At 35.8% G+C, this 26732-nt stretch overlaps 1 protein-coding gene across 15 annotated transcripts in view; it reads right to left on the bottom strand.

The window, feature by feature from the left end:
• MPDZ (multiple PDZ domain crumbs cell polarity complex component) overlaps positions 1-26732 on the bottom strand; it is a 167969-nt gene that overhangs the window by 90864 nt on the left and 50373 nt on the right. For 10 of the 15 annotated variants that reach the window (XM_087869635.1, XM_087869639.1, XM_087869640.1 and 7 more), the window contains exons 4-15: positions 19778-19987; positions 19251-19390; positions 18399-18612; positions 17548-17676; positions 15306-15515; positions 12718-12832; positions 12297-12385; positions 6462-6645; positions 5410-5499; positions 3615-3724; positions 1405-1551; positions 364-528 (exon numbers count right to left, since the gene is read on the bottom strand). In XM_087869635.1, the coding sequence (XP_087725761.1) occupies positions 364-528; positions 1405-1551; positions 3615-3724; positions 5410-5499; positions 6462-6645; positions 12297-12385; positions 12718-12832; positions 15306-15515; positions 17548-17676; positions 18399-18612; positions 19251-19390; positions 19778-19987 (1803 nt within the window). The remainder of the gene's footprint in view (positions 1-363; positions 529-1404; positions 1552-3614; positions 3725-5409; positions 5500-6461; positions 6646-12296; positions 12386-12717; positions 12833-15305; positions 15516-17547; positions 17677-18398; positions 18613-19250; positions 19391-19777; positions 19988-26732) is intronic. The other 5 variants (XM_087869637.1, XM_045780239.2, XM_045780245.2 and 2 more) reach the window with 2 other exon arrangements.

Raw genomic sequence — 26732 nt, 5'->3', positions numbered from 1 at the left:
ATGAGTATATTTTTCATAGGAATACTGTGAATAAATTATATAAGCATAAAGGGTACAATAATATCTAATATCATTATATTACCTTACAACAGAACAACCCTCTGAAGACAGGCCCTATGATGTAGATTTTACTGAGGGGAAGAGTGAGATTCAGAAAGATGAAGTGACTTGCCCAAGGTCACAGAGCTAGTAAATGCCAAGCCTGACTCAAACTCAGTTTGTCTGACTACAAGGTCTTTCCTACAAGCCACTGATTTTGAGGAAATCGAACGCCAAATGAAAGAAAAAAAAAAAGACTTAAAAAATTTTTAGTTGCCATTTAGGCTTTCCATTATTTATTCTGATTAGTCTCAAACCTGATACCTTTTCTGTCAGTTCAATATCACGTAAGTCCAGGCTATCCACCCCCGACTGGCTGGTGGGCGGCACGGTTCGTCGACAGCACACCATTGCCACTTCTATTGGCAGTTCTTTTAAAATATTCACCACATCTTGGTGATTTTCCCCAAGCAAAGTTATGCCATTCACCTGTGCAAAAAGAGAAGTTGCCCGAGAAAGAACATTTCATAACATGAGTACTCTTTTGAAATCAATCTTTTATTAAATGAATACGAATTTTACGATGGTGATTACTATAGTTCTGCTGTGCTCAGATTGAGTTCCCTACAGTAGTATGATCTAAAACAACATTAGAGTTGTGTTGGAGATGGGACTTGTAAAGCACTCAGAAAAATCACTATTATTCACCCGTTTCACATGCCAGAGTAGTAGTTTGGAAAGGGAGAGGTAATAATAAAAAAAAAATACCCAGGGATAAAGGGAAAGGGAACAGACTATTCTACAAATTGACATTTTATATTACTAAGTGAACGAATCAAAATGGAAAATGGTACATATCATATGCCAGTATGCTTTTAAAAGTGGAAGGAAAGAATATATCCAAATTTTCTTAGTTCTTCATTAAACGTATCGGGAAGACTGCACACGACCATATATAACAGTAGTCACCTAATGAAGGGTGAGGAGAACTGGCTGGATTAGCACAAGAAAGAGACTGTTCAGGGTCTCTCTATGTTCTTTGTGATTCTGAAACATGTGAAAGTAATACCTAGTCTAAAAATTGAATAACTGGTTTAATTTTTTTAAAAGAAAGTTTTTATAGTTCTCTGGACTAAAACAAGCAAAAAAACACCCAGCATGGAATTAGATCTGAAGATCAATGTACAGACAGATTTGAAATTTCTACTTTTGGTGGATTTTTACTTACATATTTCTCTTAAATAGCCTTTGGAGGGGAGATTTAAAATAAGAACTTACTTATGCATATTATTATTACACATTAAGCCTCCTGCATTATTTTCAGAATTTTATTTAAGGGGATGGAGGAATGGCATAGCTCCTTACTTCCAACAGCTCATCTCCACTGAAAAGCTTCCCACTGTGTCCAACAGGACCTTCTGGTAGAACAGATCGGATAAAATGATGTCCCACTGTTGCTTCCAGACTTATCCCCAACCCACTGTTCTCACTGAACTTGCTCACATGGGCCACCTGAAAGGAAAAAAATGGTCATGCATCTAGTATTTTTTCATTTGTTTTTTTTTCCTCATGTATATATTTTATGTTCACCCCAAAAAAAGTCAACTTTCTCACAAAAGCTTCAAAAATCTTATTGTGGAGTTGCAAAGCTTTGGAGCTTTGCCTGTGAGAGAGTACTGATTACCTATCAGTTTTATGAGCCAACACAAATGCAGAGGAAGGAGCCAGGTGCCAGCACCCGAGACACTGGGCAGGGCAGTACCTACAGACACTAGTAAGAAATGCGGGGTAATCTAAACAACCACAGATGAAATCAAATGCCTGTGCTCAAACAACAGTATAGAAAAGACACATACTTAGCACTTCACTTATATGCCAGGGACTGGGCTAACCCTATTACGTAGTTTATCTCGTGCTTCTCATAAATCATTCCAATGTCTATCCTTGTCTCTCAGATTAGGAAAATGAAGTTCAAAGAGGGTACCTTACCCAGAATCATAGCTATACAAGAACTTTGAACCTTACACAGTCTGAATCTAGAGCCCACACACCTGATCTTATGCTGGTATCAACAGACAACACTGGTCGTTAAAAGTGAACCAAAGCTTAAAACAGGAGAATGAACTTCTTATTTCCTACTGTTACATTAAATAATGAAGAGTGTTAGGAAATCACCCATTTTCACAAAGAATCCAATAACTATATTAAAATCAGAAGGTATACTAAAGATGATCTACTTCATTCCCTGTATTTTATAGTTCAGGAAACTAAGGGACTGAGAAAAATAGTGTTTAATTAAAAAAGATATATTTCAAATCTTGCTAATATGTGCAGGGTTATTATCAGAAGCTACATCATCCAATTTTGAAATCCACTGTGGATGAAATCCTTCTCACTTCTTAAAACCCCATGTAAATATCACTTCATCAAGCAGCCTTCCAAGTCCCTCCCTGATAATGTCCATCAATCCTTCCTTCTATTATACCACTCCTCTTACAACTAAATTTATGCTGTATAACTACATAGCAAACAATTTAAAGTCAGATCTATCTGACTTTTGTTTGATGAAGGCCAATAAACAGCTTGGTTCTTACCTATAGCACACTTTGCCCTTGACAGATTACTGGGAGTACCAGCAAGAGAAAAAGTGCACAAAGGACAGCCAAAAGTTCGTGGTGCTGGGTCTCACCTCTGTGACAAAGTGGTTCGTTCGACAGTTCCCTTCACTATTCAATTACCACCACAGAAGTGCAGCCTCAGTTATATGTCCCAGCCATGTTAACCCTACCCCATAGAAGGAATCCCCCAACCTTCTTTTCATGCTAAATTAACTACAGTTAAGCTGGACCTTATTGTATTCTTCCCTAACTTGATTAAAAGGGTAATAACAGCTGTACTTACTTCTTATTTGACTATTAATCATCTTGAGTGTTTTTTTAAAAAAAAGATCGTTGTCATGAAGATTAAATGAAACACTAAGAATATTGCTTGGCACAAAGTACTCAATAAATGCTAGTTATTATTATATGACATCTGTTCTTTGATCTCTCCTATTCTAGAGGTATTTGAATATTATAAGCAATATGAAAAATTCTCCTTAACCTATGGTTTTATTTTTCCTTTCGAAATCCCTAAAATTTGGTGGTATACATCTAAAGATTGATAATTTGTGTTAGCTTTGTTAAGTCTCTATTTAGGATAGCAAGTCCTGATTGCTATATGAGGTATGCAAACTATTAATAAACATAAAACATTTACTATGGCATAAATGGTATGAAAAGAGGATGCAGAATTAAACCCCTTAAGCGAAGTAAATATGTAAGGATAAAGTGGGAAAATATTGATGAATTACAAGTCCTAAAATTTTCACCCCATTTATTTCAGTTCCTTTGTTACTATCCAACTTTCTCCAACCTGAATTTTTCAATACCTGACTCATTTATGTTTTCAAAAAAAGTCCTGGGCTTTTCCTACTTCTCTAGCCCTCTTTAGGAAGGTCATCTTTATTTTTGTCATGAACTTCCTGCTCAAACACAGTCACAAGTTCAGAAGTTAGGGAGGCTAAGCTAACCTACCACTATTTCATAATTAATCCCCATAATTCTTTGCCACTTTGTCAGCAGGGCAGCTTCCTGTTGGCGTGCATCTTCTATGTCCTCTATCTCTGCCGACAGTAACGGATATCCTGAAACAGTCAACACAATTAAGTCAGTGACAAACTATGAAAACCTCCATATTTTTACATTCTGTTCCAGAGACACTGTGATCAGAACCTGTCTGTTGTAGCAAGTCTGACTCTTCACCCAGTATATGAGTTACTCTTATTTCTCTACACATTTTTTTAGAGTATAATTGACAAACAATATCCTATTTGTCTCAGGTATATATCATAATGGTTCGATATTTCCATACATTATGAAATGATCTCCACAATAACTCTCGTTGCCATCTGTCACCATGCAAAGTTATTACAATATTATTGACTGTATTCCCTATGTGTACAATGCATCCCTATGACCTATTTATTTTATAACCAAAGTTTGTACGTCTTAATCCCTGTAATCTACTTTGCCTGCTCCCAAACCTCCCCACTCTGGTAACCAACACTTGTTTCCTGTATCTACGAGTCTGTTTGATTTCTTTTGTTTGTTTGTTGTCTGAGGACCAGCACTAGGGTAGTTGCATTAGAATCATTTAGAAGTTTTTCCTTAGTTAGTTTAAAAAAGAACTGGGGACTTCTAAGTCTAAGTCTAGAGCATCTCCCTCCCATCCTCCCATATGCACATTCACCAAAGCAAAGACACGATTTGGGCTTTCGAGGTGATTCCCGCACTCCTATCCCTACTTACTGTATCAAGTTTCATGCTCTAAAACCTTTTTATTCTTTCCTGCTACTCTTGATACTCACTTTAGCCTAAATAATTTCTTCAACTACTAGTGTAAAAATTGCAGAATTCAATTAACACATATGAATCTTAGATATCACACTCCCAGGATATTATTGCAAACACAAATATTCCTTTAAAATAATAAAAGTAAATCAAAATTTTCAACAGAAAAAAAAAAACGTTAATAATGAAGTAGATATTTTAAAGAACCACAAATCTTCCATACAACTATTTAGTGAAGGGCAGCATACACATGAAGGAAGATCAGGCTTGGACTCAGTTCAGCGGGTTTAAGTTACCAAAGCACCTAAAGCAATGGGACAGGTTAAGGAAAGCACATAGCTCCTCGCCCAAAGATGGCAGTAATATTCTGGCATAATTATATATTAAAACAATACTGCTCTAAAAAATGTTTGAACAGCTTGATGGAGTCTAGGTTTATACTGAAAGAAATCTCAGAAAGGTTTAATAATTTCTCCATACAATTCCTTTCCAAACCAACTTCCCAATATTAAGATTTCGAATTTTTGAAAAACTGACAAGAAAAAGCTTCCCAAAACTGGATAGTTTGATTCCTAAGAGCTTATGCTTTAAAAAAGACTCTCACATTTAGTTTAAAAACACTTGATAATTTTATTATTGCTTGCTCAATAAGATATGGACATGTTGGCTGTAGTGAAGGAAGGGGATTAACATAAAACCTTGTACATAATTGACTGATTCCTAAAGGGATCTGGTTTTTAAAATTTGTAAGAAAGAAAAACATACAGCCAGAAAATACGCCAGGTGTAAATGATCTATTTTATTCCACTAGAGAAAGTAATCCCATCTATAAATAAGGACTGAAAAGGATCTCTTTTTCTTTTTTGATAGTTTTTTTTAGTAATTTAGTATCCATAAAGGCTTAATCACATTTACAAAAATCATTTCTCTAAAAAACAAACAAACAAACAAACAAACAAACAATAAAGAACATAATAACCTGGCTCCAGGTGTTTACCTTCTTCTTCATTTGGTAATATGCTGGTGTTTCTACTCAAAGATGAAGAATCTTCATCTTTTTCATAATTTTCTTAAAGATAAGAATATTTCAGTAGTTACATCTATAATATAATATAATTTTTCAAATCCCACTGTATTTATCTTAACCCCAAGGTGAGTGTTCTTCGTAGGTAAACTTTTCAATAACCACTTGTACTTAAAAGGTAGGTTCTCCTGTTAACATGACAAAGAAAAAATTTCTCGGGGCACCTGGGTGGCTCAGTCAGTTAAGTGTCCAACTCTTGATTTCAGCTCAGGTCATGATCTCAGGGTCCTGAGATTGAGCCCCACGTTGGGCTCCACGCTGAGTGTGGAGGCTGCTTGAGATTCTCTCTCCCTCTCCCCCTCCCCCACGCTCTCTCTCTAAAAAAAAGAATAAATTTCTCGAGTGATTTGCCTCCCTGTCTCCTACTGCTATAATCAATAGTATATGGCATAAATACCAGAATGGTCAATAATTTGAGAAATGAAACAGCATTTTCAAACCAAAGCCTGACTTCTACCAACAAACTCTTACATCAGTCAGCAACCGGGGGGGGGGGGGGGTTTGCACTAATTTTCAGAGATATTCATGTACCAACAGCTTATGAATGACATTTCTAAATGTGTTGTTAAAGTAGATTCCTTCCAGGAAGGCTGGACATTTAGGAACACGAGGCTTGCAGACCTAGCCAGGGCAGAACGGTTTCCCCTTAAAGAGAAAACATGGCAATGACACCCAAAAGTAAGGCAGGTATGGAAAGGTAAATGCACGTTTCCAACTCTGAAATGGTGCCTGAATCAACAGGAAAGAAAGAAACCCGCTTTATTTGGAAGCTCATTCTGCAGTGAATGGACACAGTTCTGGTTAGTACCAACTTCATCAAATTTCCTTTTTATTTGGCTCATAACGAAGAGTGAAGACTAAATACCATTCTTTAAGTACTCTCAGAATTAGAAAAATATTTAAGTAATACAAGGGTCTAACTGAAAACCAGTTTAACCTGGCGTTACCTTTGCTTCCGCTGGCATTCACAGGAGACACAATTGCTTCCTTTGTGACATCCTCCCTTGACGTGAGCTCAGCCTCCTGCTTTGCTCCTCTTCTCATTAGTGTCAGGTGCACAGTTGGTCCCGTGTGTCGCAACACCTCTACTGCTTGTTGATTGGTAAAACCCTGAAGGTTTGTGCCATCTACCTGTGATCAGAGCAAGACATGTTAAAAAATAAATGAATATTTGTATTACCAATTCACCAAATGCATGTTTACTGCTTGTTAGTGGGAAATGAACAGGACTGAGTACTCCCCTAATTAGAGAATGAACTAACACCTGTTTGGGGACCAGTAATAACTTAGATGCACTAGAATTACCCTGGTGAGTTTTGTTTTATTACAGATGATGGTGTCTCACTTCTAGATATTATGAACCAACAGTTTCAGGGTGGGAATATTCTTTTATATTCCTCAGGTGGTCCTGATACATAGTCAAGTTTGGAAGTCAGTACTACGCAGGATATAAAAGTGTAGAAGACAGTGACAAAAGTGGTCTCTGAGAGTGCTGATGTATTCCATATCATACTTATCCTGGCTTTAAAAAAAGAAAGATGACAACATTACCATCCTTTTTATTTCTTTGCCTCTTTAGAAAATACATGTGACTTTCCCTTTTCCTAGTTCATAAAGGATAAAACATTTGAAGTTGCCCCTGTGATCTTTCCAAATTACAGATATGATCTTATCATCCCAAGAGTGCCTTCCATTGGACACTCCTTAGGCCAACTTTCATATCATGAACATAGCTTAGAAAGACCTGTGTAAACAGTCCCCAGCTCTGCCACCAATCTCTTCCAACATGGTGCTGTCTATCCCTGTGCCCTTCGGCCCCCAAGGGCTCATTTCCACTCCTGCCCTGCAATGTTCCCCTCAGCCAGAAGGCCTCTGCAAGGTCTGCTCCCCCAGTATAGACTCTCTGGACTCCCTCCAGCCCATGCTCTTTCTCATCTGTCCACCCAGAAAACATCAGTACTTGCTTTAGATCTCAGTGCAATACTTCATAACTGAACTATCTTAAGGTCTCTGACTATAGTCAAAGCACCTTTACCATTTCTCCTTTCTAGCATTTACCATAATTTTAATTTTATATTTTCTGTCATTATTAGGTTTGTGACTGCATGCTCCAAGAGGACAGGCTCTGATGTCATCAAAACACACTGCCGTCTGCAAAATAGATATTCACCCCAAATGGGAATATAGAGCCTTTGGTCCGTATGTCAAGGATTTATTTGCAAAGCAAATTATCTTTTGTAATAAATAAATGCAGATTATAGCATCTTATTTTAAATTTAAATCTCAAAGACAAAAATCAATCTAAAACAAATGAACATGTTCTTTACTATCAGATAGTAAAGAAAATAAGCAAAAATTCATGAAAATCTCAACTTTAAGGGTCCATAAACATTCTCAAAATTCACAGAACTTATGACAAGTTTTTATCTACAATAGATTTTTATTGTTCAACTCTTTAAAAATTCAATTTAATTTTAAAAACTCAAATACATATGATTTTATCAACTTAATAACAATAAAGTTCAAATACATTTTTTAAAAACTGAATTCTTTTTTATTTTCAAAATTTGATGGCCTGAATTTAAACATATTCTTTACCCAAATGTCAGAGATGGTACCAGCACAGAAGAAACTGGTATAATGGAATAACCATGGACTTCTAAAACTAGATTTCAATTCAAATTTCTCAGTATCTTCATCTGTAATATGGTTATAATGTACCTATTTTCCCAAAATTACAGTGCCCAGCACTTTATACTGGGAAGAAACTGAGAAGCTGGTATTACTGACAGACTGAAGAAGTGATTAATAAACATGAAAATCTCTAGCCTTCTTGAGAGAAGTTTCTGTTCAAATATCACTACACTTATCATACATATGAGATAAGGTCCCCAAAGCCCAAATCGGGGCCCCAGGCAGCTCTGGTCTGTTATGCTCACAGGTAGAGTTAAGATGTGGCTTCAGGCCCAATGGTACCACAGACAAAAGTGCTCTGGGACTAGATGCAATGGCAGGAGACTGCCTGTGTGCTCCCAAGGAAAGCTCCAATAACCTTGCAACGCATAGTGCAGACACCACAGCTGGCAGGAACAATAATAGAGGAGAGAATTCCTAGCTGAAACAACTGGAAAACCCCAGCTCCTGACTACACTCCATCAAGCCAGCCAAGCCCTCCCCTAACACACCTTACAGAGATACATATTAAGAGAGAACTTGAGCCTATTAACAAAGTCAAAATATCAAAGGCAACATCTGACACCTTTCTTTACTTACAAGCTTGTTTAATAAATTTTTAAAAGATTTTATTTACATATTTATTTTAGAGATAGAGGGAGAGAGAGTGTGCACGCTGGGTGAACAGGGGGAGGGGCAAAGCGAGAGGGAGAGAATCTCAAGCAGACCCTGTGCTGGGGGGAGGGGCGGGGGGCGCGGGGCTGGATCTTATGACCCTGAGATCATGACCTGAGCTGAAATCAAGAGTCAGACGTTTAACTAACTGAGCCACCCAGGTTCCCCAATATTTTTTTAATCAATCATAATTCTATACTGCTTTTAGCAAAGATTTCTATACATCAGTCTAAGAAGAATGAATATACGATTTCATCTGATGACCAGTTTGGTCAACTTTTTTAAATACAATAGAATCCCTTGATCAAATAATTCTTATATGGAATACCAATACACAAAGAGGAATAAAATGGAAGTGTTTGCTCTAATCCCTCCCCTGTAATGTCTACAGTGAAACCCTAGGGGTCAACAGAGCACAATCTGTAAAACAGGAAGCTTACAACAAAGTAAGTTTAATGTTATAAAATAATACTTTCTCAAAATAGGAAGAAATAGTTTCTCAATCTTCTCACTGCCTGGACAACTACAAAATAAAAACAGTGTAGAGCTCCAAACAGCTGCTTCCAAAACAAAACCAGAAAAAAACAAAGGCTGCAGTTGTGAAAATGCAACCAGTGTGAAGAACTTTACCACCAGTATCTGAAGAGTCCACCAGATGGTGATATTTCACAAAAATTAATGCATGGCCAAAAGCATTGCATGATGTTTCCTTAGAGCCTGAGATGCTCCTGACTAAAAGTTGCTAAAAGTTAAAACTCAGAACACTGAGGACAGTGAAGACAAATGACTTTATTGAAAACAAGAAAACACTTCTCCTTTCGAGGCAATAATTCCCTTTAGTACTATCTTACCTAAGCGAAACCCTATGTGAGGTTCCACTTAATGAAAATAATAACGAGCTTGGAGGGAAGCTACTGTGCTTTTAAATGTGCTATTACTTCAGGCTTTCAATAAGGATCTGCTTTGCTAATTAAACTGTACTTACGTGTCAAGTGTTATACCAAGTATTTTAATTAATTACTCATTTGGTCTTCCTAAAAATTATAGAAGCGAAGTTTTCTTCTCCCAATTTTGTAGGTGAAAAGAAGCTTGCTAAGCAGTAATCATAGGCTCCAGAAATTCTATTCCTAAGGATATACCCAAGAAAAATGAAAACATACATCCACACAAAAACGTTTACACGAATGTTCATAGCAAGATTATCCCTAACGGCCAAAAAATGGAAACAACCCAAATGTCCATCAACTGAAGAATGGGTAAATAAAACGTGGTATATCCATACAATGAAATATCATTCAGCTATAAAAAGAAATGAAGAACTGACACATGCTACAACATGGATGAACCTTGGAAACATGCTAGGCGAAATAAACCAGTCACAAAGGACCACATATAGTATAATTCCATTTACATGAAATGTACACAATACACAAATCTAGAGAGACGGAAAAAAGACTGGTGGTTTTCCAGTGCTGGGAGGATGATAGAATTAGGGATAGACTGCTACTGGGTATGGGGCTTCCTTTTAAAGTAATGAAAAGTTTCTAAAATTGACGGTGATAATGGATGCACAACTGTGAATATACTAAAAGCTACTGAACTATACCCTTTAAATGGGTGAATTGTAGGTTATGTGAATTATATCTCAATAAAGCTGATTTTTTTTTAAAAACGCTTTCTAATGGATTAAAATACATATCTTAGGGAGAAAAGTACACTAGCTATGTTTTCAATTTTTAATTCAGTATTGGATATGGATTTAAATTCTGTATCTACACATTCTCTCTCCACTCTTTTTCTCCAAAATAAAAAAAAAGTAGTTAATTTTCATTATATGACAAATGAAGATACAGTGGTTAAAACTCATTCTCAGGTTATAACCAACTTACATGGCAAGCACAACTTGATCTTCAGAGTAGGTTTTAAGAGGTGAACAGGTGTACTTAGTTTTATAGAACTAAGCCCAAGAAGACTAGGGAAGTTGTAATGTAGAAGCAAAGGCAGATATAAGGGCATCTCTCTCTCTCTCTCTCTTTTTTAATTGTGGTAGGAAACACGTAACAAAAAATTTAGCATCTTAACCATTTTTACCTGTAAAGTTCAGTAGTGCTAATTTTATTCAGTGTCATACAACAGATCTCCAGAATGTTTTTACCTTGCAAAACTAAAACTCGGTACCCATTAAACAACAACTCCCCATGTCCCCCTCCACTCAGACTCTTGCAACAGCCATTCTTTTTATTTCTGTGAGTTTGACTACTCTAGGTACCTCATGTAAGTGGAAACATACAGTACTTGTCTTTTTGTGACTCCCTTATTTCACTTAGAATAATGTTCTTAAGGTTCAACCATGTTGCAGGATATGACAGAATTTCCTTCTTTACAAGACCAAATAATATTCCATTATATGTATCTGTATCACATCACAGTTTGTTTATCCATTCATCCATCGATGGGCATTTGGGTTACTTCCTCATCTTAGCTATTATGAATAATGCCACTATGAACAAGGAGTCTTATGTTAACATTCTACATTCTTATCATAATAAGATCCCAAGGAAACAACAGAGACTTAATTAAACATAAACTAATACATATTAAGATAAATCAGTATTCTCCAAAATGTCTTCCAAAGAATAATACGCATTTGAGGAAAGAAAGAGCCCATGATTACAAACGTTTAGGAAAACCCTAAGCAAAATAGCTGGATTTTCTCTACTGCAGAACTTCTCAGAATCTTAGATTTTTCAATGTGCATTATGAATCCCTAAGACATCTTATCACATGCAGTTTTCCTAATCTTATCTGACCAGGAAGCCCCTGGTGTACGGTCTCTCGGACGTGTGTTTCGAGGAGTAGTTAGGGTAGACCAGTTTGCACAGAACACTGAAGCTGAGTTCTTCTGTACACTGCCTTGAATAGCATTATGCTCAAAACATACTGAGTTTACTACAGTAACAGTGATGGGCTTGATCTGATTAAGAGGGACTAGTGATCTATTTCTTTTATTTCTGTATATTCTTAGAGCTAAAAGGAGTCCTGGACATGGAGCCAACAACAGCTTCATTCTGCTGATATATTAAAAAAAATGCACATATCCCAAAATTAGGATTCAAATACACTACAGATTATGATATCCGGTCTTTACATTTAGATAGTCTACAACTAAAGTATAAGTATATTAATATAACGAATTCATTACAACCAGAAATCAGATATATCAGAAATTATTCTATTATTTAGAATTGAGATCAGTGAAGCTTCTATCCAATGCTCTTTCACAAAATAACAAAACGGGTAATTGTAATGACAGCCTCAAATCCCCAAAAAGCTTAAATTAGTATGAAGCTAACTGTAGTTCTCAAAACTGAGCTAGGAGAATGAATTTCTCAACCATGAAAATTAACAAAGCTCTTATTAAATGTGTTACTTACTGCTATAATTTGGTCTCCAATTTGGATTCTTCCATCATGTTCAACAGCACTGCTCTTTGTAATGCTCTTTACAAAGATTCCTGAAGGTTCTAAGATTAGAGATAGGGTTTTTGGATTATTTTTTACTATTTCAAAGCACATTCAAAAACTATCCATCCTTCATTCTCCAAATATAAAGAAAGTCCTAATTTTGAATAAATATAAATCAACAAGCCATAGGAACAAAACCAATAGAAACCTAGTCTAGAGAATAAGACAATAATTTTGTCTGTCAAACACAATATCTACACTGAATTATTCCTAAGGAAGTTTTTGATCAGTTTCTCCAACAATCTTAAAATAAATAATACTGATTCAGTATTTCACTAGACAAAGGTATTAGAGGCAATTCCCAAGTGAAAAAAAAAGTATTTAAAACTACCTAATTTTTTATCTCCAATGTAACCAGCAATGGTAATTCCTAATCCTTGGACATTTTTAGTGAGTTCTACATCAAATGTCTCACTTTCTTCACTTTTCTGAGTAGAAGCATCAACCTAAAATAAAATCAATAAATAAATATGCAGAACAATAAACATGTAAACAAACAAGATAAACTCAAAAGGCAACAACCTGTATTTAGGAATAATATGATTTTAGGTGGCGAAGAACTCTGCTGGAGAAGTACAGAAGAGACTACTTCTTCAATCTTAACAACATGAACTGAGCATTACATTGTTACTCAAAAGTAATGTTAGCAGTAAGGATGAATACTCCCTTATCAGAGAAATGCATTATTATTTGTGTATACAAAATTTTAAAAATCAAAGAGTCTCCTATTAATAGATTCTATTTTCAGAGATGGCTTATCTTCATTTCTATAATTGAAAGAACTCATGTTTTGAATTCAGGTCAACAAGTTCAAATCTGAATTTTTCTAATCATTGCTTTGCTCAACTGTGTATCAGGCATAAGAATAACAAGTCCAGCTAACATTTATTGAGCAGTTTCTATGTAACAAACACTTGACATGTCTTAATTTACTCCTTAGAACAAGCCTATGAGGGAGGTACAATTCCTATCAATTTTTCTCTGGGGAAACTGAGAAACATAAACCTTTCCAAGGAAGTAAGCAATCTATTAGAAGCAGAATTCACATACAGGTAAGTTGGTTGCAAAAACCCTGCTCTTAAACTGCTCTGCAGTGTGTAAAATTGCTGGCAGAATGTAAGAGCCAGAGTGTCCACTCAGGACCCAGTGTCCCCTAACCTGCTGCCACTACTATCTGAAGTGAATAGTTGATTCTAACACCATGAATAGGAGTTAATCTATCTTCCAGATAATTTATTAATACACTGATGATGATTTTGAAACCTGCGAAATGCAACCAAAAAAATGCAAATTCAGAGAACTTAGGGATTATATCGGTTCTCAATACTGCTCAGGTCCAGAGCTAGAAAGAACGCAGCACAGTGTTTATATCCATAGGGCCTTGATCAGTAAATTGATGATGCAGGAAGTAATTTTATATTATTTTCTTTGAGATGGCTATTTAAAATTGTTACTGTATTTGTTCTGTAAATTCAGACTTTAACGTAAAAAAGCTCTTTAAAAGGAAAGCTTGCCTTTCTGCATCGATCTTCATTCCTGAAATGACAGCTGAAAGCAGGTTTCTCTAACACGTAAAACTGTTATTAATTATACGCTGGGCTGCAGGGCAAGGTTCTCTGAATTCAGCATTAGTAGAATAGCGCAATAAGTCATCAGCAAGCTACCGGCACTGGGTACTTGTTTGGTACCAGCAGACTCCCCAGAGAACCCTACAAAGGTCACAACAGAATGAATGTTCAAATGGACATACAGGTTGGGGCTAGCTGGTAAGGTTTTTTCATTTTCTTTAAGCGAACTCTGACTATATCTCACTGATAGTCCATCTAAGTGAGATATAATTTTATAGTGAAGTTTATTTTTTCGTTGCACATAATTATCTGTGCAAACTTAGCAAAAGTTTAAAGTTTAGATAATTACAAGAAAATGACAGGATGAAATCTGCTTCAATTGAAACAAATGTGTTTTCTATTTTTAATAAGACTTATGCGAGTGCTATTTTAGAGGGTGGCAATTTGACTATCGAATGGTTTTAAAAGGGGCACAAGCTTCAGAAATGATGATATGCACAGAATAGATATTTTTCTAAGCTTTCAATTACATCAAGTGGTTTTCGGTATTGCATTCATTTATATATTGCTGAATAAAATGTTTTGTTTACCACAAAAGAATGTGATTTAAATACTTTCATACACAAGCTTTCTTTCTTTACTTCTTTTTCTCTGCAAAAAATAGCAAATAACTCAGTCCTAAAAACAACAGAATCATGGAAATTTCAAGTGTTCTAATAAAGTTTTAAAGGGCTTGTGGAGGAGGTTAGGCTATTAAAAAAGAATCTGTAGCAACTAATTAGAAAAAAACTTTAACAGAAAAAAATCATAGATGTTTTTAGATCTATGAGAAAGGAATGTGGGACTTGCACTTGCTATAAAGCTTATCTAGAAATTGGATGTAATTCTGTTCTGAAATATTTAAGAAATTTTTGGATAAAATTATTTCGTTGATACTCCCACCCCTTTCCTCTTCCCAAAAGGAAAGTTACTGAAGGAGAATGACTGGAACTCACAGCCCACCTAACAGAGAGCCTTCCAGATAAGAGAAAGATAAAATTCTAACATTTTAGTTATTAGTGGCAAATAATTCTTTAAAATTTTATCATCTTTCAAAAGATTATCTTCATAAATGTGCTTAGAGAAAAATTTAAAATAGTAATCTAGAATTTTTTAAAGGAACCTATTTTTCACCTGTTACACATGATTCCTAATTGATAAGATATTATTAGTGCTGAAACACGTCTACACTTGAATTTTCATTCTTTAGCACTAATATGTGAATGAATGTCATCAAGTCTAGTTTCTAAACATCACTATCATCTAAATGCTATTGTCTATGAGGTTCCTGTAACTGTTTCTAACGACTTACCCGCATTTCTGGTGTAGAAGGTGGGGATGAGGAAAGGGTGATGCCCAGAGAGGTGGGTGCTGCTGGCTCTTCTGTGGCACCTCTTGCAATCGTCAATTTCACTCTGTTTCCACATTGCCTGAGCACCTGTGCTACTTGCTCACTGCTCATTCCTGCCAGATCCGTGTCACCAATCTTTAGAATGTGGTCTCCACTGCATAATCGTCCATGCTGAATAAAGAGATCGGTTAATCAGGCTACTAATATTTTAATTTCATCAGAGAAATCGTAAATGAGGGAAAGAGAATAATTTAAAAACAGCAGTAATGTGAATTACCAATCACGGAACATTAAACATGTGAATGTTACATTAACTGTCTTTTGACGCATCTTATCCTTATTCAATGTGATATAAGTAAATGAAATTCACAAACATTCCTTAAATCAACAGTTAAAAAGAGCTTTTCAGTTTGATTTCTACCCACTATATACAGGAAAATATTAAGCCTTTTATAAGTTTTTTGAAAAATGGAAAAAAAAAAAAAAGAAAATGCCACCAAGCAAAGATGAAGTGTATGCAAATACACATTACTCAAAAAATATAGTATAAACAACAAGAAAGCAGTGAATTAATACCACGTTTCGTTTCTGTCTTGCACTTTCAATTTAAAATATCCCTAAAAGGATAATTTTCAGATGAAATAGATGAAAATTTAGATAGATGAGTCTTATAATCCTCCATACAAGCACTATTCACTAGAACTTTCTACAGTGATAGAACTGTTCTGTATCATTCAATACGACAGCTACTATTGACATGTGGTTACAGAATACCTGAAATGTGTCCAACTAAGGAACTGAATTTGTTATTTTATTTAATTTTTCAAATTTTTCCTTATTTATTTTAGAGAGAGAGCTCAAGCGGTGGGGGTGGTGGGACAGAGGGACAGGAGAGAGAATCTTCAGTGGATTCTGTGCTGAGCGTGGAGCCCGACTCAGGGCTTGATCTCATGACCCAAGGGATCACTACCTGAGCTGAAACCAAGAGTCGGACATTTAACTGATCATGCCACCCAGGCACCCCAGGCATTCATTTTATTTAATTTTACTTAATTTATTTAAATTTTAGAAATAACAAGTACATACAAGTAGCTATAGTATTGGACAGTGCAGTTCCATACTGAAGACAAAGCTTAGTTTATTGCAAACCAGTCAACTGGGGAATTTCATTAAATACTGTTAGAGGCTGGCTAATATTTAAGGAAGAAAAAATGCATATTATTTGCTACTGTCAGTACCTCAACTGATAAAGCTGCCATTAAACAGGCCTTTCACTTACGAATATGAGAAATATTTGATGAACTGACTTCCTAGTTTAAGTTCAAATACACACGCAAAAACAAACAACTTTATAAACAAAATGTTATAACCAAGGCAAAATTTACTTAATATTAGAGCTTCTCAAATTAAAATATAAATCATAACTAGTAAATGTACAATTTTTCTCACATTTTTCCAACAGTGTCACAGAGAATAAATGGCAATGCTTTAATGAACTCTTCCAAGTGATAAAAATAGGCTGTGCTTCATCTACAAAGATGACACAAGTGACCCATCACTAAAGGGACAAGTTGAATCTTGTTTTTTCTCTCAATAATAAAGTATTCCTCTTTCCATAATACCTTGTGGCTATAAAACAGCTGACTAGGTTTATAAATATGATTTATGATCATAAAATGAAAGGTAGCTACCTCTACAATGATCAAAACCATAACCTGGGCTTTAGCCTTTGGTTTTACAAGAGTCTTAAGATCATTGCCTAAAACTCTAACCTAACAGGTGTCTGGGTGGCTCAGTTGGTTAAGCACCCAACTCTTGACTTTGGCTCAGGTCATGATCTCAGGGTCATGGGATCAAGCCCCGCGTCAAGCTCTGCATTCACTCAGCGGGGAGTCTGCTTGAGATTCTTTCTCTCCCTCTCCCTCTGCCCCTCTCCTTGTGCCCGAGCGCTCTCTCTCTAAAATAAATAAATCTTTAAAAAAAAAAATAATAAATAGAACTGTAACTTAAGATCAATGTCCCTTTTCAAAGATCTTTCTCCCAGGGCTAAGATAACACTTCAGGAAAAGCCCAGCAAAACAGAAGCTTCTAACTCAGCTTCTTTGACATTACATAAGGCCAAAGTTTCTTCTAACAGCAAATATAAAAGATGAAGGCATATAATTTGATAAAACAGCATAAAACACCTGTTGGAGTAACTTACCTGGTCAGCTACTCCTCCAGGCAGAATGGTTTTTACTATCACTCCAGTTGCTTTTCCTCCAACAATGCCAAATCCCAGTCCAGATCCATCGTTCACCAGTTCAATAGTCTCCACATGCTGCCAGTGAACCTGAAAACAAAACTCCTACATGAATTTGAAAAAATTGGGAAAACTAAAACTTTTATTATAGTTGAGATTTTTGTGACTATTATTTTGTGATTAGTATCAAATAATGGAGTTCAGACATAATAATTAGCCTTAACAATGTCCCTTTGGTTTAGTATACTTCCCTTTCAACAGATTGTTACTGCTATTGATATAATCATTCTTGAAATTATCAATACATCTTTATAGTGACTGAATTTAACCAGCTGAAGATAGGCACTGATTTGCAAGATCCTTTGTAGAACTTCTAAAAAAAGAAAAAGATCAAGGAGAAATCATCACCTGTTAAGATTACCTTCTATAAAATCTTGCCTCACAGGATTTCAAATTAGAGGACTCCTTAAAGTCACTGACAGCTAACTCAAACAGTGTAATTCTGTAATTTATAAAGCAAAATCAAGACCATTATTTGTGTGCAGATAGAGGCAGGTTTGTTAAAAAAACTGATTTTTTTTTTGGAGGAATGTGGTCAACTAGAAGAATACACGAAAAAAGATAAAAGATGATTTAGAAGGTAGTAACTTAATCATAATTAAATAACTAACATTCCAAACTAGAAAGAGTTAAAAGAATAAAATGGGAAAAACTCAAGAAATACAAGGACCTACAGGAAATGGAAATCTATAGACAACCAAAAAGAATTATAAAAACAGTATCTGTCCCTTTTACAAATCTTACGTACTCACCGGGTTAGAGTGAGCTGAAACTGTGCTGGCTGCAGATGGAGAACGGGATACTATGGGGCTGATGAGCTGAGGCAATGAGCCTCTGGCGATAACTAGCTGGACATTATCTTTGGCTTTCTGCAGGATGCTGATAGCCTGCTGATGTGTAATTGTCTGATCAAGTGCCTGTCCATTGATAGCAAGGATCTGATCGGTTTCCTTCAGTCTTCCATCTCTATCAGGAATGAAAAAAGGGATAAAAGACATGACAGCTCTCAAGAAAATGACAGCTTCTTTGCCATATAGTTTCAGGTTATTTTTAAGCCAGTTTTCTAATGTCCACACTTTTTAAGCTTTTCCCTGCAATTTCACTTTTAAAAATGGAAGTTTGGGCTCCAGTTACCCACCCCTAATCGATCCCTCCCATTTAAAAGTCACCTTCTTTATAGCTACTCACTCAACCTGTATGTTTTGTCTTAGATGTTCCTATTTACTACAAATAAACACAAAGGTGTATACATTGAGTTGCTGTTTTGAGTATATTAACAAAATATTGCTCAAGTTATAGTGGGTCATTTGTATACTTTTCTATATTGCAACTTTTAAATCTAACTGAAAAGAACCCATTTAGTAATAATGAGAATAATGTCCCTTTCCTTCCTAAAAAGTGACTATGACTGTATTTAGAAGATATTCTCCCTTCTAAGGACTTGCTTTTTATCACAGAAATGTTAAATATTTCTAAAAACTGATTAAAGCAGATTATATTAAGTTTCTGTTTTTATTCACTTTTCTTTCTCTAAATTCTCCCAAGGTCATCAACACCTTCTGAATACAGTATCAAAAACAGAGAAGATGCCATGAGAGTCTTACCTGTGGGCCACACTGCCCTCTTGGATCTCTTGCACGAATATTCCCAGTTCTCCCCGGTTTTCACTCCTGAGTCCCACAACACTAAACCCAAGGCCTCCACATGGGGGTTTGAGGAGCTCAAAAACTTCTATGTGGCGACCCTGTTCAGGAAACAAAGCAAGAAATTAAAATTAAAAGTCAATCACACCATTCACAGTTATTTTATTAATGGCATTACTAAGTTTAAAAAAACAATTTAAAAGAAATTTCTCAAATAACCTTGTTTACTCATCACCTAGAATGATGTGTTTTATTATTGACCCTGAAGAATAAAAAAAAAAAAGAAAAATGAAATAGAAAAATTTCTGATCCATCCGAACTCACACAAAATCCACTTCTTTTCCATTTCAATTTTTTCAGATGTTATAAATATAATTTAACAATATACATTATATATTTATATAATACAATATAAATATATACATATTCTTCCAATTATTCAGGACTTGTTCACACTGTTCTATCATAACAGAAAGAAATGTTCTTACCTGGGCCATATTTTTGATTAGTTGATCAAATTCATCACAAGCAGGTTTCCCACTGACGTGTGGAGTACCAGATCCTGTAAATGCTTCCAGATTCCCATTATTTGAGGATGATAAGAACAGTTCATTTTGCAGAGTAGGAATTACAGCTGGGCTGGGATGTGGAATGTGAGCATATTCGACATTTGAAATTGCTGATGTTGTAGTGTTTACCTAAGAGCAATATGAAGATTATTAACAAATTTGACATTCCATAAACTATTTCATAGAAGACATCCCGAGGGGTAGTAATGAAGTAAGTACACAGGAAATTTCGAAATTTCCATACCCTTTTATTTAGCAACTCTATTTTAAGAAATTAATTTCAAAGAGAAATTGTGCATTTGTGTATTACAAAGATGTGTGTATAAGGATGCAGCATTGTTTATTGATGGAAAAATTTCAAAACCTACGTCCAGTGTTCAACTTTAAGGTACTCATTAAAACACACATGAACATACACATTCACATGCACACTCAAGTGAAAAAAGGCTAGTTATCAAGCAATTTGTACAGTATGACACAATGCACATTCAAAAAAAGATGTTTATATTTATATTAAACGTCTGGGAGAATATATACCAACCAACCAATATAACATTAGTTGTCCCTGAGAGACAGGGGGCAATTTAATCTTCTATATTCTTGAATTTTTAGAACAATATATGTAGTAAAGAATTTGGTCTTTCCTGAAGAGAGGTCTGACCTTTATCCCCAGCTCCTAGGAAGTAACCTCTAAGCCCTTGGACTTCCCAGATATTCATGGTTGGCTCCAAGTCCACAAGATATCAGCCCAAACTGACACTAAGTTAAATCACATAGGCAGTCAATCATGCCTATGAAATGATACCCTAATAAAATTTCTGAACACCAAACTCAGGTGAGATTCCTCTGTCATACTGTCCTGAAAAGGAAACACTTTGTGAGGAAAATGGCAGCTTCATATTTGAAAGCCTCTCAGGCTGCTCTATGCATCTCTTCCTTTGGCTGATTTTTTACCTGTACCCTTTCTTTATAATGGACCATAAGCATGAGTACAAAAGCTTCCAGTAAGTCCACAGGTCCTTATACTGAATTACTGAACCTGAGGGTGGTTTGGGGAACATCCAGAACTTGCAGTTCCTCTCAGAAGTGAGGGTGGTCTTTTGTGGATTCTTCCCTCTAACTTCATAGTTAGACCTTAACTCTTCGCTGTTGGTGTCAAAAGTCTCCAACAGACTTGGAACCTGGAGGATTGTGTCCTAAAGCCTCGCAGTTTGGCTAACTCCAGGTACAATGACATAAGTAACAACAATGACAAAAAAGATCATTCCATTCTGGAAAAACATTCTATGATTACTTTCATGTGCCTGTTATACAGAGCATCAAGTTAAAGCTAAATAATTTCCCATTTCTGTAGGGTGTCTGTACTGCAAATTTTTACCCACAATTATTTATCAGAAAGAGTACATCAATGATGCTTTTGCATTTCTCTCTGGACTCATCTCCTGCACTGTGTCCCTCACGCAGGAGACTCCAGCCATACTGACCCCTTCATAGTTCCTCAAACCAAACTGCTCACTCTATCAGCCGCGTACATCCTTCCCCAACATCTACATGCTTATTGCTTCCCTTCATTCGGGTGTGCTCAACTTCATCCCAGAAAAGCCCTCCCTGACAGCCCTACCCAAGACAGCACCCCACCATTATGCTCTGCGAGCTTACCCTGTCCTGCTTTTCTTCTTGGCAGTTGTCATGGACCCTGTTGCATGGAGCTTCCTTCCCAATCTGTGTGGACAGACTAGAATGTAGAATTCCCCCGTGGAGGAACTGGACTGTTTTATTCTCTCTTATATCCTTATTCTCTGTAAGAGTGCCTTGCTCAGAGTTGGCATTCAATATACATTTGCAGAATAAATGTTTATTTTTTTAGGGACCTGCTCTGATTTCATCTCCCCGACAACCCTCCCACTATCATTATTTCCATTTTTCAGATGACAAAATTATACAAAGTCACACATCTAATAAGTAGATTTTTTCATCATGGTGTTCCTATGTCTGTTTTATACACATGACAAACAGTCATTTGAGATATCATTTCTGGAAATAAGACATTAGGTAAAATTTAAGTTGACAGAGCAATCAAAATATTTTACAACACATCACCAATCCATGCCTAAGAGCTTGTTACCTGTCCTTAAAACCATACAGAAAGTAATAAGTTAACAAAGTTACCAGTAATCCAACTTATATTGGTTTATATTATATTATATTGGCTATCTACAATCACAGATGAAAGAGAGATCATTGTGTTGAGAAGAGGGTTTTGGGAATCCTTTCAAATGATTATTTTAAAATCTACAGCAGGCATGATCAATTATTATTTTTTCAAAAGCAAGCTCCTTATGCCAAACTTGATTTTTTTTTTATCCTGAGCCATGGCAATTTCAATAAAGTCTGCCAGCAGAAGATACACCGCTCAGGTTGAAGCAGATGGCATAATGAAATCTGTGACAGGCTGAGGATCCCACACACCAAGACCTAATGCCTATAGTATGTTTGCATAGGAGAAAAATATTTGGACTTCTGCTAAGGTAAGCCAGAATGAACAAATCACATTCCAAGAACGAGAGTTTATCTACATGAAGTTAACCAGCGAAACAGAAGCTCTGATTTTATGGAAGACTAGGTGTGAAGGCACTCTAAAAGTTCCAGGACCAGAACAAGTACAATACCATGAGAATCATATAAAAGTACTGAATATCAGTGGTTTTTTCCAAATTTGTTAAAGCTTTAACCAATGTCAATGACTCCTCCTGTCTCCTCCTGGCCCTTGAAGTCTATGTAAATGTAAGAGCAGAGCTTAAAGAGATCACATATTTAAAAACTAAAATTTAAGATATCATCATACAAAAGGATTGTTTTAAAATGTGCAGATTTACACTGAGAAAAAAGCACAAAGGCACCTTGTGACTGTGCTGTAACTGTTCAGTGAAATGGCTTTCTGAACTCCAGTCTCCTTGAGAAACAGGAATGATTTCATTTGTCTCGATAGACCTGTTCATAGCAGACACAGCATAAATGTTTAATAAAAAAAGCTTGATGCCCATCTTGGTTTATAAATATAAAATAAACAGAACAAAACACAACTATCTGGTGATTTTTATATACAGATAAACAATCTGTATAATTTATGGAAGTTGCTAGTAAATGAGCAAGAGTCACCAAATAATTATCTGTTCTCTGTTTTAAGTTCTGGCTGAGTATTTCAATCTAAAAAGGCCTTTTATGGTCTTAGTAAATAAACATATTAACTTAATTTATGGATTTGAATTACTGCTAATACCTAAAACATAACTTAAAATGAAGGTTATGTAAATTACTCAATTAAAAAGTCAAATTCTTTGTAAAAAGGATGAAACACCCTTCAGTATTCAGAAGTATAGATGAAGTCTTCTTTTAAGATGCAGTCCGTGGGGAGGGCGAGGGGGCCTGGGTGGCTCAGTTGGTTAAGTGTCTGACTTCTACTCAGGTCATGATCTCAGGGTCCCGGGATCCTCCTGGGTCAGGGTCCCCACTCAGCAGGGTGTCGGTTTGTCCCTCTGCCCCTCTGCCCACTTGTGTTCTCGCTCTCCCTCTCTTAAATAAATAAATAAATAAATAAATAAAATCTTTAAAAAAAACTAGGATGTAGTCAGAACAGAAATTGGTTCAGTTATTTCAAAAGGCCAGATAAAGCAGAAATCAAAAACCCAGGACAAATACATAACTTAAATACTTTATTTTAACTTAAAGCATGAATATACTCATTTACAAATATCTTGATGCATGAGAGCTACCCACTTCTTTCTTGTATGAACTACACTCATTTAATATGGCATTATTTTCCATTTCAGTCTCTTTAAGATGAAGCAAGAATCTGGACACTTGAGAAATAATTTCATTAAAGAAACCTGGATTTTTATGAGATCTTTCTTCAGTGTTTTACAGTTTGATCACACGCAATTTATCAACAATTGTTTTATCAATTCATTTATGTAGTCTTTCAAAAGAATTTAAGTAAGTTTTCATGGAAAAAATCATTTGCCATAAATTTTTATATTATATAACAAAGCCATGTAATTATAAAAATAATTATGACAGGCAAAACAGCTCTAAAAATGACTGATGAATGCCCATTTACCTGGTGACAGCTGCAGAAGCACACACAGGAGAAAATGCCTGAAAATAAGTGTGTTGTGCTCTGAGCATCAGTCATACGCCTTACAGGACAGTATCCTTTCACGAGCAAGTCACTTATTTGGAGGTGTGCTAAGAGAGCTGCTTCTGTAATAGCATTCCAAGGAAACAAAAAATTCTCTTTAGTTCTATATACAATTAAGCTCACCCTGTGGGAATAGCCATATCAGAGTAACCCTTCCACTGAGATCAATCAGAAAATTTATATAAAATGCCATGAAAAAAGTCTTTAAAGTTTTCAAAAAGAATGGGGCTCCTGGGTGGCTCAGTCGTTAAGCATCTGCCTTCAGCTCAGGGCGTGATCCTGGTATTCTGGGGAGCCCTGCGTGGCGCTCCCTGCTCTGCTGGGAGCCTGCTTCTTCCTCTCCCACTCCCCCTGCTTATGTTCCCTCTCTCGCTGGCTGTCTCTCTGTCAAATAAATAAATAAAATCTTTAAAAAAAAAGATATCAAAAAGAAACAATCACTTCTGCCATATTCTATTCATCAGAAACAAATCAATAAACCAACCTTTGCCACACTAAAGGAGAAGAGATCACACAAGAGTGCGAACACCAGAAGGCAGGGATTATTGGTGTCAGTCCCAGAGGGCTATCACAGCAAGTCATAGTAAAACTGCTGAAAGCCAAGACAGAGGAAGATCTTAAAAGCCACCAGAAAAAAAAAGGCACCTTATCTTCAAAGAAGAATAAAACTGACCTCACCAATCAATGAAAAACAGAAGACAACAGAATAAAAAAAAACTAAAAATGAAAACTGTCAACTTCACATTTTCAGAATACCGTCCCTACACACATACACACAGTGTTGCTTCAGAATTGTACTAAAGAAATACACAAGTAAATTCTTAGAAGTACAAAAGATCCCTCATGGAATTTCCCTAATGCAGAAAAGACTGAAGAGCACAAAAAAGGGTTTAAAGATTTGAGTAAATTGGGGTATGCCTGGGTGGCCTGGTCTGTTAAGTGTCTGACTTGGTTTCAGCTCAGGTTGTGATCCCGGTGTCATGAGATCGAGTCCCACATCGGGTTCCGCGCTCAGCGGGGAGTATGCTTGAGATTCACTCTCTCCCTCTGCCCTCCCCCTGCTCGCTCTCGAACTCTCTCTAAAATAAATAATCTTTTTTTTTTTAAAGGGAGTAAATCAATGGTAATGTCTTTAAACAATAAATAACATTTATGGAGTTTTAAATACAGGTAGGCATGAAAGTACATAATAATTACTCAAAAGACACAAGTAGGGTACAGGAAGTTGAACTGTACTAAGTTCCTTTCATTTTCCAGGAAGTAGCAAAAGTTCCAATTAAAGTAAAATCAAAATAAGTTAAGGGTAATATATCTGACAAAAAACTCATGTCTGGCCTAAAAGAAGAAAACTCAGATCTCAATGTTAAAGAAGATCCAATTAGAAAAGGAACAAAGACATTTCACCAGGGAGGATAAGTGGATGGCAAATAAGAACACAGAAGATGTTCAGCATCATTATCCATTAGAGAAATGCAAATTAAAAGCACAAAGACTACCACTATATACCTATCAGGATGACTAAATAAAAAATAGTGACAATACCAAATGCTGGTGAGAATGTGGAGAAAATGGCCTGCTTGTGCACTGCTGGCAGGAATGTAAAATGGTAGAGCCCCTCTGACAAAAAGTTTGGCAGTTCCTGAAAAAAACTAAACATGCATTTACCATGCAACATGGAGATTACACTTTTAGGCATTTATTATACAGAAATTACAGTTATGTACACATAAAACCACACAGCAGCTTTATCTACAAGAGTGAAAAACTGGAGGAAACAAAGGGTCTTTCTCTCAAGAGGTGCGTCCATACCATGGAATAATACTAACCAATAAAAAGGAACAAAATATGAATATACACAACAATTTGGATGGTTTACAAGAGCATTATGCGGAATAAAAAAAAGACAATTTCAAAAGGTCACATACGTTATGACTCTATTTTTATAAAATTCTTGAAATGATTTAATTACAAAGACAGAAAGGTTGCCAGGGGACAGGGGTGGTGGCAGGGAGGGAACAGGGCATAGCAATAAATAAGTACACAAATCTATTCAAGAGAAAGAATGGTACAGACTGAAAAAAATTGATGGACATTAAACCATTATAAGTTTCCTTGGTTTTAATATTTTACTTTAATTGCCAAGATGTCACCCCTGGAGGTAACTTGGTGAAGTACATATAGGACCTCTCTATACAATACTGAAAAATTACTGAGAATCTATAATTACAAAATAAGTTTTTTTAAAAAGTTGATTCAAACAGGCCAAGGATACTTACTATAATCTTTAGGGTAACCACTAAAAGAATAATACAATTAAGTATAACTAGCATATTAATAGAAGAAATTGATAAAACTAGAAGTGAAATACAAAAAAGAAAAAAATGAATAAACAAGACAAAAAACCCCCAAAAATTGTAAATTAAAACAAAATTTATTAACAATTACATTAAATGACTACAATTTTAAGATTGTATAACACAACAAAACACACGTACATGCTGCTTACCAGAGACACAAATTAATAATAGAAAAGATAAAGATGAAAGTAGAAAGATCCGCCATACATACATTAACCAGGAGAAGCCTGGTACACCTGCCCTAGTATCAGATGAGTGGACTTCAAGAAGCGTTACTAGAGATAAAGAAGGACACTTCATATAGATAAAGGGTCAGTTC

This window comes from Ursus americanus, chromosome 18, assembly GCF_024610735.1.
Source record: "Ursus americanus isolate L20-20 chromosome 18, mUrsAme1.1.p, whole genome shotgun sequence".
Taxonomy (NCBI): Eukaryota; Metazoa; Chordata; class Mammalia; order Carnivora; family Ursidae; genus Ursus; species Ursus americanus.
This window is presented reverse-complemented; position numbering and strand designations above follow the sequence as displayed.